This window comes from Hylobates moloch, unplaced genomic scaffold, assembly GCF_009828535.3.
Source record: "Hylobates moloch isolate HMO894 unplaced genomic scaffold, HMol_V3 SCAFFOLD_23, whole genome shotgun sequence".
Lineage (NCBI taxonomy): Eukaryota > Metazoa > Chordata > Mammalia > Primates > Hylobatidae > Hylobates > Hylobates moloch.
The window spans coordinates 25,435,195-25,450,093 of NW_026652298.1; the positions used below are offsets into that span (position 1 = coordinate 25,435,195).

Below are 14,899 nucleotides of genomic sequence, written 5' to 3' on the forward strand. Positions count from 1 at the left end.
TATTCTAGGTGGTGGAGCAAACCAGATAGGAAGGTTAAAATCCAGTGGAGGGAGAACAACAAATAAACAAGTAGATAAATAAGGTTATTTCAGGCAGTGATAAGTGTCATGAAGGCAAAACAAACAAAAACAAAAACAAAAACAAAGAAACAGGGTATTAAGTGAGAGAAGAGGGTTGGCAAACTGCAGCCCTTGGACCAAATATGGCCTGTGTTTGTAAATAAAGTTTTATTGGAACACGGCTGTGCCCATTTATTTGCGTATTGTCTATGGCTGCTTTTGTACTACCAGAGCTAAGTATTTGAGACAGAGACTGTATTTTACCCAACAAGCTGAAAATATTTTGTATCTAGCCCTTTACAGAAAAAGTTTGCTGACCCCTGGGTTAGAGAGTGACAGGGTGTTTACGTTAGACAAGGTGGGTAGAGGAGACCTCTCTGGCAAGGTGACATCTGAGCTGAGTGATGATTAACATACAGATCCTGGGGAAGAGAATTCTGGGCAGAGAAACAGCAAGTGCAAATCTGAATTAAGCCTCTTTCCCCAAATCACACAGATTATGAGTGTCTGTACCCAGGTCTGTTTGGGAAGCCCAGATCTCAGCTGCTGAGTGTCCACTTTGTACTCTGTGTAAGTTGGATTTCTGCTTCCCAGAAGCCTAAGACAGGGTGCATGAACTGACCACAGAACAGTCACCTGGGTGAGGTGGGGTGGGAGGTCAAACTAGCTCTCAGAACAGTGCTGCCTTGCTGGGCCCCTCCTATGTGCCGGTCACTTTGTGAAGCACTTCATACAAGATCCCAGGTACTGCAGTCATGCCGTCTGGTTTTGCATCCCCACGTCCAACATACCAGGTGTGTGACTTCTGACCTCCAAGCCTTGTACCTCAGTTTCCTCATCAATAAAACGGGTAAAGTACTAATGCCTTTTCTTCTCGCTTTGTGAGGCTTAAATGTGCTGACTCATATGAAGTGTTTACAAGTGACATCTAGCATATACTAAGTACTGCGAAAAGCTTAGCTAGTGATACAGTTTGGCTGTGTCCCCACCCAAATCTCACCTTGAATTGTAGCTCCCATAACTCCCACGTGTTGTGGGAGGGACCTGGTGGGAAGTAATTGAATCATGGTGAGTTTTTCCCATGCTGTTCTTGTGATAGTGAATAAGTCTCACGAGATCTGATGGTTTTAAAAAGGGGAGTGCCCCTGCACAGGCGCTCTTGGCTGCCACCATGTAAGATGTGCCTTTGCTTCTCCTTTACCTTCCATCATGATGGTGAGGCCTCCCTGACCATGTGGAACTGTGAGTCCATTAAACTTCTTACCTTTATAAATTACCCAGTCTCAGTTGGTTCATTATTAGCAGCATGAGAACAGACAAATACAGCTAGGATTATTACTATTGGTATTAGTCCATAATCCTCACACACCTAAAAAACTAGGGGGCTGGTTTTATCATCCCTGTTTTACAGATGGGGAAACAGAGGCAGCTGGAGTTAGAGACAGATCTGGGGTTAAATCCAGGACCAACTGACTCCAAAGGCAGTGCTTATCACTCACCCTGATACTCTACTGCTCCAGGTCATTGCCAAGGTCTGATTTTTCACTCATGCAAAAATTCAAACAATTGGGCCAGGCATGATGGCTCACACCTGTAATCCCAGCACTTTGAGAGGCTGAGGCAGGTGGATCACCTGAGGTCAGGAGTTCGAGACCAGCCTGGCCAACATGGTGAAACCCCGTCTCTACTAAAAATACAAAAAAAAGCCGGGCATGGTGGCTGATGCCTTAATCCCAGGTACTCGGGAGGGTGAGGCGGGAGAACTGTTTGAACCTGGGAGGCGGAGGTTTCATTGAGCCGAGATCACACCACTGCACTCCAGCCTGGTCGACAGAGTGAGACTCCATCTCAAAAAAAAATTCAAAAAATTGCAACCTTAGGCATAAATGGGCTAAATAGTAACATGTACATGAGAGTGACTACTACTACCTCCCAGGGCTGCACAATGGGGAATCAGGAAGTATAGCAATTTGGGGTGAAGGAAAGAAGCTATACACTTCTGTTATTTCTAATAGATGCTATTTCTAATATTTTGAAGACATTCACATTCATTGCTTTTTTATTGCTCAGTAGAAGCACATATATATTTTTAAAAAGGCTGGCCAATGATTCTGGTGAGTTGTGCTTTACCAAATCAGGCTTTGCAAGAGCTGAGATAGCTAGGATTACAAGAAACCTTCCAAGATAACGCAATGTTCAGAAGACAGTGCTTCCTGTTTGCCTGACAGCAGCTGCCACCACCGAAGGCACCCAGGATAGCCTGGATAATTAACAAGTGTCCAGAGTAGGCAAGAAGAAGGAAGAAAGACCATATGCTTACCCTTCTAAAAGCAGTGAGAATAGTAGATGAATTCAAAATATGCCTTGACTAACACAGACAAGATCGTCATTCCTTTAATTCCCAATGCCTCAGGAAGCAAAAGGCTTGGGTTCTGTGGTTTGGATGGGTACAAGTGGGAGGAAGGAGGTTAGCAGTCATTGAGCACACACTCTGTCTTGCAAGGGGTTTAGCAAAGCTTTTTCTCCCATGGTAGTTAGTAGCCATAGTGTTTGGAAGTCTGGTCCTAACCCATCTTTCTCTAATACAGGGAAGGGTGGGCAGCTTCAGCCCCACCCGCCAGGAGAACAGAGCCTGCTGTCTTTGGTGCAGGCCCTAATTTCTCTATCAGAGCCCCTTGGTGCCTCTATTCTGCAGAGTGAGAAAGTGGGGAATGAGGAGATACTGAAACTGACAAAAGGCAGGACATTCAAAGGGAAAAGAGCAGCTAACAAACACGTGAACACCGGGAGCCAAATATTGTGGGTGATGCAAAAAACCCTTATGAGAAATGAGGTTAATGTGGGAAATGCTGTTACAATATTAGCTTGCGATGCTCGTCTCTATAATTAAATTTTCCTCAATTCTACCTCATCGGATTTCTTGCGATTACCAGGGACGCATCAATAGAAAATTACTCTTGATGAATCATTTTACAAATTGCATTGCTCCCACCTTCGTGTTCACTGTCATTCTTTGGAACATCGCTAACAAATACAATTACCGAGGACAGGAGGGCTGCTCTCGGTGGGGGTAAAACGACTCCTGGGTCATCCTGGGCGTGTGTAGGGAGAGCCCTGCCTTCCTTAGAAACCCTAGAAGAAAACACTGGAAAAATCAGGACCCCATGAATGGCCCCCAGGCTACTCCACTGGCATGGGGGTGTGTTCAGGAGCACTGCTTCATTATGTCCAACAGGTGTACCTGGAGCAGCGAAGACACAGCCATTTACTCCCCTCTCCTCCATGTCCGGCATTGGAAATCCTTAGAGATGCTAAAGATGTGAACTTGATCGAGAAGGAACCTAAGACCTCTAAGGGGTTGGGATTGGGCCTGGTCAGCTCTGGAGGGGCTGTCTTTTGCCTGGTTCATAGGGGTAGGAGGAGCAGGCTTCCAGCTCAAGAAAACATGAAGTCCTTATCTTTCTGCTTGCTCTGCACAAAGATAGCACAAGCTGAGCGTTCACTTCGAGACTCCTATGATAGAGGATTGATTGATTTTTTTTTTTGAGACGGAGTCTTGCTCTTGTTGCCCAGGCTGGAGTGCAGTGATGTGATCTCAGCTTACCGCAACCTCCACCTCCTGGGTTCAAGCAATTCTCCTGCCTCAGCCCCCCGAGTAGCTGGGATCACAGGCACACGTCACCACACCTGGCCAATTTTGTATTTTTAATAGAGATGGGGTTTCTCCATGTTGGTCAGACTGGTCTCAAACTCCTGACCTCAGGTGATCCTCCCACCTTGGCCTCCCAAAGTGCTGGGATTACAGGTGTGAGCCACCGTGTCCAGCCTATTTATTTATCGTTTTGGAGATAGAGTCTTGCTCTGTTGCCCAGGCTAGAGTGCAGTGGTGTGATCCTGGCTCACTGCAACCTCTGCCTCCCAGGTTCAAGAAATTCTCGTGCCTCGGCCTCCTGAGTAGCTGGGATTTCAGGCACCCACCACCATGCCTGGCTAATTTTTTGTACTTTTAGGAGAGAAGGGGTTTCACTACATTGGCCAGGCTGGTCTTGAACTCCTGACCTCAAGTAATCTGCCCACCTCAGCCTCCCAAACTGCTGGGATTACAGGTGTGAGCCACTGCACCTGGCCGTGATAGTGGTTTTTGTCCATGGTTCTTGGCTCAGAACTCCTGTAACCCTGGTTAGTCTTTTGTTACAATGTTGGGCACTTTAGGCCTCAGCAAATAGAATCTCTCTGGCCTCCTCCTGCCCCCCTTCTCCTGCCCAATGCTGGAGTCTAATCAGATTGTGGGTGATAGGACTCTCATTCCAGAGAGGGCCCTGACGCACACCCTGGAGGGAGAAATTACTGCACAGAGAGGCCAACGAGAATCTGAACAGACAGGCCTTGCTGGGTTAGGTCAGACCCTTTTTGTCCAATCACATTTTGACACAGTTGTCATGCTTCAATCATGGATAACTAGTGAAGTCTTTATAAAAGGCCCAAAGGACAGGGTTTGAGGAGCTTCTAGAGAGCTGAGCATGTGGTAGCTGCTTCACAGGAAGGTGAGGAAGAACTCATCCACCTGCCAGGAGGGTGGGCACCCCAATGCCATGGGGACAGACTCATCCACCTGCCGGGAGGGTGGGCACCCCAATCCCATGCAGACAGACTCATCCACCTGCTGGGAGGCTGGGAACCCCAATGCCATAGAGGCAGATTCATCCATCTGTTGGGAGGGTGGGCACCCCAATGCCATGTGGACAGACTCATCCACCTGCTGGGAGGGTGGGAAGCCCAATGCCATAGGGGCAGATTCATCCATCTGCTGGGAGGGTGGGAACCCCAATACCATGGGGATAGACTCATCCACCTGCTGGGAGGGTGGGAACCCCAATGCCATAGGGGCAGATTCATCCATCTGTTGGGAGGGTGGGAACCCCAATACCATGGGGACAGAAGCTCCTGCACTCAGGACCCCTCTAGACCTTGCCCTCTGTATAGCTTCATCTGGCTGTTTATCTGCATCCTTTAAAATATCTTTCATAACAAACCAATAAACGTAAGTGTTTCCCTGAGTTCTGTGAGCTGCTCTAGCAGAGTAATTGAGTCCAAAGAGGGGGTTGTGGGTACCCCAATTTGAAACCATTTGTTCAGAAGTTCCAGAGGCCCAGACTTGTGATTAGCGGGCAGAAGGGGGTGGTCTTATGGCACTGAGCCCTCACTCTGTGGTGTCTGATGCTACCTCTGGGGTGGAGAGTGTTGGAACTGAATTGGGGGACACCCAGCTGGTGTCCGCTGCAGAACTGATTGCTTGCTTGCTGATGGGGAAAACTCCCCCCCCATTTTGCTGTCACAGAACTCTTCTGTGTTGATTATCGCGGTGTGAGAACACAGGAAAAGTGGTCCGAGAGTTTTTCCCAAACAACTCCCTTTGCTAGGACTCCAGGCACCTCCTCCCCACAGCTGCGTCCCCATCCCCTTGCATCATTGGCTAATGGGCACCCAATCCAGAACTCTGAAGCTAAGAGGCTGTAATGCATTTCTGGCTTTTGAGTTTGTGATCTGTTAGATGGACATGAACAATTCCAAATATAGAGAGATCCAGAAATCCCGTTTCTAGGAGTTTGTATTATGGATGTAACTGCATGGGCACATCCAATTTTTTTTTTTTTTTTTTTTTTTTTTGCTTCTTTGTTTTTGTTGTTGTTTTTTGAGATGGGAGTCTCGCTCTGTCGCTCAGGCTGGAGTTCAGTGGCGCGATCACGGCTCACTGCAAGCTCCGCCTCCCGGGTTCACGCCATTCTCCTGCCTCAGCCTCCCGAGTAGCTGGGACTACAGGCGCCCGCCACCACGCCCAGCTAATTTTTTGTAGTTTTAGTAGAGACAGGGTTTCACCGTGTTAGCCAGGATGGTCTCGATCTCCTGACGTCATGATCCGCATGCCTTGGCCTCCCAGTGTGCTGGGATTACAGGTGTGAGCCACTGCGCCCAGCTGGGCACATACAATTTTATGTTTAAGATTCTTCCTTGTTGGGACTGGATGTGGTGGGTGGCTCACGCTTGTAATCCCAGCTCTTTGGGTGGCCAAGGTGGGAGGGTTGGTTTAGAGCCAGGAGTTTGAGACCAGCCAGGACAACATAGTGAGACCACACCACTACAAAAATAGTAAAAAAAAAAATAGCCGGGCATGGTGGCACACTCGTGTAGTCTCAGCTACTTAGGAGGCTGAGGTGAGAGAATTACTTGAGCCCAGGAGCTCGAGGCTGCAGTGAGCTACGATTGCATGACTGCACTCCAGCCTAGGCAAAAGAGCCTGACCTAAATTCTTTTTTTTTTTTGAGACAGAATGTCGCTCTGTCACCCAAGTGGAGTGCAGTGGCACGATTTCGGCTCACTGCAACCTCTGCCTCAAGCGATTCTTGTGTCTCAGCCTCCCAAGTAGCTGGGACTATAGGCGCCCGCCACCACACTCAGCTAATTTTTGTATTTTTAGTAGACGGGGTTTCACAATGTTGGCCAAGCTGGTCAGGCTGGTCTTGAACTCCTGGTCTCAGATGATCCACCTGCCTTGGCCTCCAAAAGTGCTGGGATTATGGGTGTAAGCCATGGCACCCGGCCAACTTCCGTTAAAAAAAAAAAAAAGACTTTTCCTTGCAGTATTATCAGTAACATCATCATCACCATCATCAACAACAGAAACTTATGTGTCCACCAATAGGGGAACAGGTAGACTGTGGTTCCTTAACCCAGTGGAATATCATGTAGCTGGTAGCTTTATATATACTGACTTAGAAAGTAAAAAAAAAAAAAAAAAGCAATCTTACAGTACAAAATGTATTATTTCATTTTTAAAAAATAGCAAAGGTTTTGTGATTTATGATGTGTGTTACGTTTATGCTTTAAAAGTATGGAAAAACTTCTAAAAGGATTCACACCAGACTATTGGCAGTGGTTTCTCTAGAGGTAGGATTTGAGCAGGGAGAAAGACTTTCCCCTTAATAAAAGGAGGTGAAAAGGGGGGAAATAGAAGTATAAAAGTAAACCCTTTCAATGGACAAAGAAAAAAGGCAGGCAGGTGAGGAACTGACATCCCAGTCCCTGTTCTCCGTGGGGATGGAAACCCTGACCTGAATTTCGTGTTAATTTCATGTTTCATTTCCTAACAGCTGCCTTTGACATATGACTCCTGAAATAAGATATTGTTGACTCTGCCTGTTTTTGAACTTGACATAAATACATCATAATTATGATTTATCTGTGATATTTCCCCCTCAACACTATGTTTTAGGGACTCATCCAAGCCAACACGTGCCCATGCTTTACTGCTATTCACTGCTGCATAGTACTCCATTGTATGAACAGACAGCCAATTGTTTCTCCTTTCCAGTGTCAGACAATCAGACTGTTTCTGGTTTTGTGCTATTAAGAATAATTCTCATGTGAGCATTTCTGCACATGTCTCTAGGGCCTATACCTAGGGGTGAGACGTCTGTGGTAGGGTGTGTGTACGTTCAGCTTTATTAGGAGATACTAAAACATTTTCTAAACTCGTCTTAGCACTTCACCCTCCCACTAGCACTGCATGAATGCCTGTTACTCTCAGCCTTAGTAACACAGGTTCTTATCTGTTACGCATTTCCCAATATGATGGGTGTGAAGTGGAACCTCTCTTTGCTTTCAATTTTCATTTCTCTCATTTTTAATGAGGCCGAACATGTTTTTCTGTGTGTGAGGGGCCATTCATGTTCTCTCTCCATTTTTTTCCTCTCTCTTATAGCAGGGTTGGTGGTCTTTTTTTTTTTTTTTGTAAAGAGCCAGATCGTACCTTTGGCTTTGTGGGCCATGCAGTCTCTGTCACAACCACTCAGTTCTGCCACTGTAGCTCTAAAGCAGAAGCAGGCAACATGTAAATGAATGAGCATGGTAACTGTGCTCCAATAAAACTTTATTTACAAAAACAGGTAGTGGGCTGGATTGGCCAACTTCTGCTTAATAGCATTTCTTTATAAATTCTGAAGATGAGTACTTTAAAAAAATGTAGCAAATATCTTCCACTATTATGTGGTTCATCTTTTCCACCTAATGTATCATATTTTTGATGAACAGAATTTCCTGTTTTGATTTTTTTTTTTAATAGTAAACAAGATTTGCTGATCCTTAATACCTGCCTGGGTTTATTTCCCATCTTGTCTTCAGTATGATCTAGGCCTTCTGGAAGTTGAGTGGGAGAGCATCTAACAAATAGCTACCTAATACCTAGACAGATGACATCATCTCAGTGTGCCGGTAGGAAATTAGATGGTTCTCTAGGGAAATGCAGAGAAAAGTATTGAGAGCAAGGAGTGCCATTCTGCGAGGCCGCTGCTTGCCCTACATCTGAGCAGTGCTGCCTACCAACACCAAAGACCCTCAAGGTCCCCGGGGAAGGAGTATTTTTCCCACAGAGACACTGGGAGTACTCACCCGGTTTGATGGGCTGCCTGTTGGAGAAGGTCAGAGGTGCAACGAGGAATTTGGTCTCTGCAACTGGCACCCAGTGGTGGAGAATTTTCACTGTCCAGACCCCAGGCCTCAGGGGCAAGTTCAAAGGGGGCTTGTAGTGTGTGAATTCGGCAGTGGACTCAATCAGGATGTCGTAGGTGGCTGCGATGACGTTGACGGGATCCACCCAAATGACGGTCACGGTGACGTTGGGTCCCTTCCCCCACTTCTGCATACCCACTGGCTCATCCATGGGCCCCAGGAGACCCCCAAAGTTGCGGAACAGACGCTCCTTGGCATCCCAGTCAGTGCCGACCTGAAACAGGGGAGTGAATTCTGAAGTCACTGGGCCTGAACTAGGGTGCCAGGTCTCAGAAAGGCCTAGGATCCCCTTTGTTACCTTTCATATACCCATTTTACAGATGAAGAAACTGAGGCTCCAACTAAGTCACCTGCAGAAGGTTGCACAGCTTATAAGCAGGAGATCTGGGATCTGGACTCAGTCTGAAGGATCACAAGGCCTGTGGTCCTTTTATTAAACCACCGGGCCTCCTGTGCCTGGTGTATGGCGTGTGCTTTGAAAAGAAAACCACACATGGACTGAATGAGTGAATGAATGAATGAATGAATGCCTTGCTTGCAGGCCATTCCACAGAAACATACACCCTGCCACTCAACAGGTATAGCTGGTTTCCACTTCCATCCTTGGTTTTCCAAATCACACACCTCCACTTGGTGCAATGGTTCTGAACAAGAATAGAAGTCACGTTTTTACAGCTGCTCTATCATAAGCTAGAGACCCTCAGCATTGCCTGTCATCTACGGGGGCTCAAATAGGATTCCTAGGAAGAGACAGCTTTGGCCTTCCCAAGGCACCTAGATCTGGACCGTAAGCATGAGAGTCATCCTGTGATCCTTCCTTCCTGCCAGCCAGCTGGGGGTGTGTGCGGCTGTGACCCACAGCAATCCTCTCTGGGCTTCCCTCCTTCCACTTGTGCCACCTGCAATTTCTTCTATATCCTATAGTCAGAAAGGCCTTGTAAAATGTCCTCTTGCTGCTGCCCTCAGGCTTCTTAGTGCACTCAGAATCTGAGCTCGCCCCATCCTCCAATCCCATGACCCCTCCTCATCTTTCTCCAGGATACCTTGTTTTAGCCACTTCAATCAAGGCAGGCTCATTCCCAGCTCGGCGTTCCTGCACCATCTGCCCTGTGTGGAATACTCCTTCCTTGCAAGGTCAGCCCCTTATGTCTAAAGCTGCCTCACAGAGTCTTTACCTGACCACCCCCCACCCCAAATTTCAAATGGACCTTCAGTCAATTCATGTCATTCCCTACTGCTTTATTTTCTTCCTACCGGTGTTGATAAGCACTATCTCAGAGTTGTCTGTTGATGTATTTATTCCTTATCTCCTCCAGCTGTACTATAAGCTCTGTGTGAACGGGGGCTTTAGCTGGCTGGTTCTCTGCTCTTTCTTGGTGCTTACTACCATGCTTAGTACACAGCAGGTGCTCGAGTAATGTTTGTTGAATGAATGGGTGAATGGCTTGACCAAAAACTGAATGAACTAGGGAGATTCCTGACAAGGACCTTTGTTGCTATTTCAAATCAAATTAAATTAGGGGTCATCTAATTTGAAAAAAGATCCCCCCAGGTGGATTAATTTAGTGGTTTTGAGGACACAGCATGTGGGCATGTTGGGGCAAATGATGGGTACAGTATGAGGCTTGCACTGCCTCTGCTGTCTTCACATAATTAGCATCTCTAATGTGTGTGTGCACGAAGGTCGGGTGTGGATACACTTACCTACATTCTGAGATTTCCTATGTGCAGGGGAAATAGGAGCTTATCTAGTTTCTCATTGTTCTTGCAACAGATACTATGTCAGTCCATTCTTTACCCAGGGTACAGAGCTCCACTGCTAATATTTGCTGACGGATTACAGTGTGCCAGGCAGACATGTCCGTTCATTTGATACTCCCAAATCCATAGAGGGGAGACCTTGTCATTATCTTTACTTTACAGATGTGGAAACTGAGTCTCAGAGAAGTGAGATAACTCGCTATGGTCAGAGGGGACAGAGCCAGCATGGGAACTCATGAAGTCCAACCCCAGAGGCTGCATTCTCATCCACTATGCTACATGTTGCCTCCCATTCATGAATTCATTCACCCTTAGTCATTCATTCACCGAACACATATAAACCAAATCCCTACTGCCTACCAGGGGTGGCTGCCATCCGTGTATACTCACTGTACAGTGAGTACAATCACAGGCCAGAGACTAAAGATTAGGACTAAGAAGGCATCCTGAGAGTAACAGAGGTAGTTACTGCTCTGATATTCCTGCGGGGGCTGACGTCCCTCCCAGACTTACGAAATCTTGGTATTTTTCTACTACCCTGTGGATCAGCAGGGACCACCACCTTCTGGGACCCACCGGTGCCTAGCATAGTGTCTGGAACACAGTAGGAATTAAAAGGATACTATTTATTGAAGGAATAAATGAATGATCAACAGGATTCAGTTCAGGCTTCAAGGTCTTAGAGATTTTTCTAAAGAAACCTGATTTCTATTTTCCTGCTTACAACCCCTTTCAGCAACTCTTGGTTGCTAAGTGCAGTTGCTCACCTGTCCTGGAGACCTTTCTTGTCTGGCTCCAGCTTCACCTCTGTCATCCCTATCCCTCTCCCTCCCTTGCACTCGCTCCTTGCTCCAGACCACCCTGGGTTACTCCCAGCACCTCATCCTGAAGGGCTCTCTGTTTCCTCTTGATCTTCTCTGTTTCCTCTTGATGTTCCATGGCCTGGAATAGGCCATGATCCACCTGTTCTCTGGACCGGTCTACCTTTCCCCGCGTCCTCCTGGCCAGCTCAAACTCATCATCTAGATTTTGGCTCAGGCATCACCTCTACTCATAAGTCTTTCCTGGATAGAGGCATCACTGAGGTACGTCTCTAAGCATTTGATCATCATAGCTTTTCTCCTGACCCCTACAGTACTGCATCTTTTAATTTATAGGTCTCTCTCTCTCCAGCTCTAGACCGTCAACTCCAAGAGAGCAGGGACTGTATCTGGCTTGCTCACCAATATGTCTCTAGTGTCTGAAACAGTGCTGAGCATAGAGTAGTTGTTCAATATATGTCTATTTCTATATCTGTCTACTATAGGTGCTCAATATATCTCTATAGAGATCTAGAAATAGAGATATACTGAGCACCTATTGTCGATTGATCGATGATCTATACAGATTGATCATCTACTTTTGTGTGTTTATCATCTATCTCTCAACCTGTCTCATTAATCTGTCAACTCTATTGTATCCATCAATCATCTATCCATCTGCTTACCTATTAATCTATCCACCCATCTATCTGTCTGTTAACCTATCTATGTATCACCTGTCTATCAATCTTTCTTGAACACATATTGAATGAGTAGGGGCTGAACACATGGACTTCCCTCCATGCACTAGTTTCAACAGATACTAACAAAACCGATGAATGGCCACAAAACTACTTTAGGGTCATATTTAAGGAACGGATTTTTCACCAGTTAAGGGAAGATGGGAACCCTCCAGAACACTGTCCTTGGATCCTCCAAAGAAATGAGGATAAACACTTCCCTGAAATCTGAGTTTTAAAACCAAGATAACCTGGGCAGGAGAGTTCTGGAGCAGCTGACAAACAACCTGGATCTTGTTTTTCAACCGAGGAACGTGAAGGGTGAGGGGTGGGGCAGCCTGAGCTAGTGCCCTGCTGCTGTCACATCCTCTAAGACCTTCTCAAGGGGACTGACTGCGGAAGTCCACCACCATCCACTGCAGAATGATCAGTTACCCCAATTCAAATACATATTCAAATTCAAGCTTAACATACTGCTCCCTGGCTTCCAACCAATGGCTTTCCATTGCGTTTATTTTTTTTTTTTGAGTTTGTAATGTGTGTGTATATGTTTATATTTCAATAGGTTTTTGGGGAACAGGTGGTGTCTGGTTACATGAATAAGTTCTTTAGTGGTCACTTCTGAGATTTTGGTGCACCCGTCACCTGAACAGTATACACTGCACCCCATGTGTAGTCTTTTATCCCCTATACCCCCCAACCCTTGCCCCTGAGTCCCCAAACCCACTGTATCATTCTTAAGCCTTTGTTTCCTCATAGCTTAGCTCCCATTTATGAGTGAGAACATACAATGTTTGGTTTTCCACTGCTGAATTACTTCACTTAGAATAATGGTCTCCAATTCCATCCAGGTTGCTGCAAATACCATTATTTAATTCCTTTTTATGGCTGAGTAGTATTCCATGGTGTGTGTGTGTGTATGTGTGTGCATATATATATATACGCACACACACACACCATAATTTATTCACTCACTGATGGGCATTTGGGCTGGTTCCATATTTTTTTGCAATTGTGAATTGTGCTGCTATAAACATGCATGTGCAAGAATCTTTTTTGTATAATGACTTACTTTTCTCTGGTAGATAGCCCATAGTGGAATTGCTGGATCAAATGGTAGAACTACTTGTAATTCTTTAAGGAATCTCCACATTGTTTTCCATAGTGGTTGTCCTAGTTTACATTCCCACCAACAGCATAAAAGCATTCCCTTTTCACCGCATCCATGCCAACATCTATTATTTTTTGATTATGGCCATTCTTGCAGGAGTAAGGTGGTATTGCACTGTGGTTTTGATTTGCATTTTCCTGATTATTAGTGATGTTCAGCATTTTTTTTCATATGTTCATTGGCCATTTGTATATCTTCTTTTGAGAACTGTCTATTCATGGCCTTAGCCCACTTTTTGATGGGATTGTTTTTTCTTGCTGATTTGAGTTCCTTGTAGATTCTAGATATTAGTCCTTTGTTGGATCTATAGATTGCAAAGATTTTCTCCCACTCTCTGGGTTGTCTGTTTACTCTGCTGATTATTTCTTTTGCCTTGCAGAAACTTTTAAAATTAAGTCCTATCTATTTATCTTTGTTTCTGTTGCATTTGCTTTTGGGTTCTTGGTCATGAAGTCTTTGCTTAAGCCAGTGTCTAGAGGGTTTTTCCAGTTTTATCTTCTAAAATTTTGATGGTTTCATGTCTTAGATTTAAGTCTTTGATCCATCCTGAGTTGATTTTTGCAGAAGGTGAAAGATGAGGATTCAGTTTCCTTCCTCTACATGTGGCTTGCTAATTATCTCTGCACCATTTGTTGAATAGGGTGTTATTTTCCCACTTTGTTTTTGTGTGCTTTGTCAAAGATCAGTAAGTATTCGGCTTTATTTCTGGGTTCTCTATTCTGTTCCATTGGTCTATATGCCTGTTTTTATACTAGTACCATGCCGTTCTGGTGACTATGACCTTATAGTATACTTTAAGGCTGGGTAACGCAATGCCTCCAGATTTGTTCTTTTTGCTTAGTCTTGCTTTGGCTATGCAGGCTCTTTTTTAGTTCCATATGAATTTTAGGATTGTTTTTTCTAGTTCTGTGAAGAATGATGGTGGTATTTTGATGGGAATTGCACTGAATTTGTACATTGCTTTTGGCAGTATGGTCGTGGTCACAATATTGATTCTACCCATCCATGAGCATGGGATGTATTTCCATTTGTTTGTGCCATCTATGACTTCTTTTGCAGTTTTTCTTGTAGAGGTCTTTCACCTCTCCTTGGTGGGTTTGGGTTTGTTCTTGTTTCTCTAGCTCATTAAGCTGTGACCTTAGATTGTCTATTTGGGCTCTTTCAGACTTTTTGATGTGGGCGTTTAATGCTATGAACTTTGCACTTAGCACTGCCTTTGCCGTATCCCAGAAGTGTTGAATTCAGGAGCATGTTATTTAGTTTCCATGTATTTGCATGATTTTGAGGGTTCCTTTTGGAGTTAATTTCCAATTTTATTCCACTGTGGTCTGAGAGAGTACTTGCTGTAATTTTGATTTTCTTAAAATTGTTGAGACTTGTTTTGTGGCCTATCATATGGTCTATCTTGGAGAATGTTCCATGCGCTGATGAATAGCATGTATATTCTGCAGTCATTGGGTAAAATGTTCTGTATCTGTTAAGTCCATTTGTTGTAGGGTTTAGCATAAGTCCATTGTTTCTTTATTGACTTTCAGTCTTGATGAAGTGTGCCAATATTACTGTGTTGCTGTCCATCTCATTTCTTAGGTCTAGCAGTATTGTTTTGGAAGCCCCAGTGTTAGTGCATATATATTTAGGATTGTGGTGTTTTCCTGTTTGACTAGTCCTTTTATCATTATTATATAATGTCCCTCTTTGTCTTTTTTAATTGCCGTTGCTTTAAAGTTTTGTTTTGTCTGATAAGAATAGCTACTTCTGCTCACTTTTGGTGTCCATTTGCATGGAATATCTTTTTTCACCTT

General features: G+C 44.9%; 1 protein-coding gene across 1 annotated transcript in view; it reads right to left on the bottom strand.

The window, feature by feature from the left end:
- Positions 1–14,899, bottom strand: part of XYLT1 (xylosyltransferase 1) — a 256,950-nt gene that overhangs the window by 7,010 nt on the left and 235,041 nt on the right. Inside the window, exon 11 of the mRNA XM_058434252.1 lies at positions 8,506–8,839. Within this exon, the coding sequence (XP_058290235.1) occupies positions 8,506–8,839 (334 nt within the window). The remainder of the gene's footprint in view (positions 1–8,505; positions 8,840–14,899) is intronic.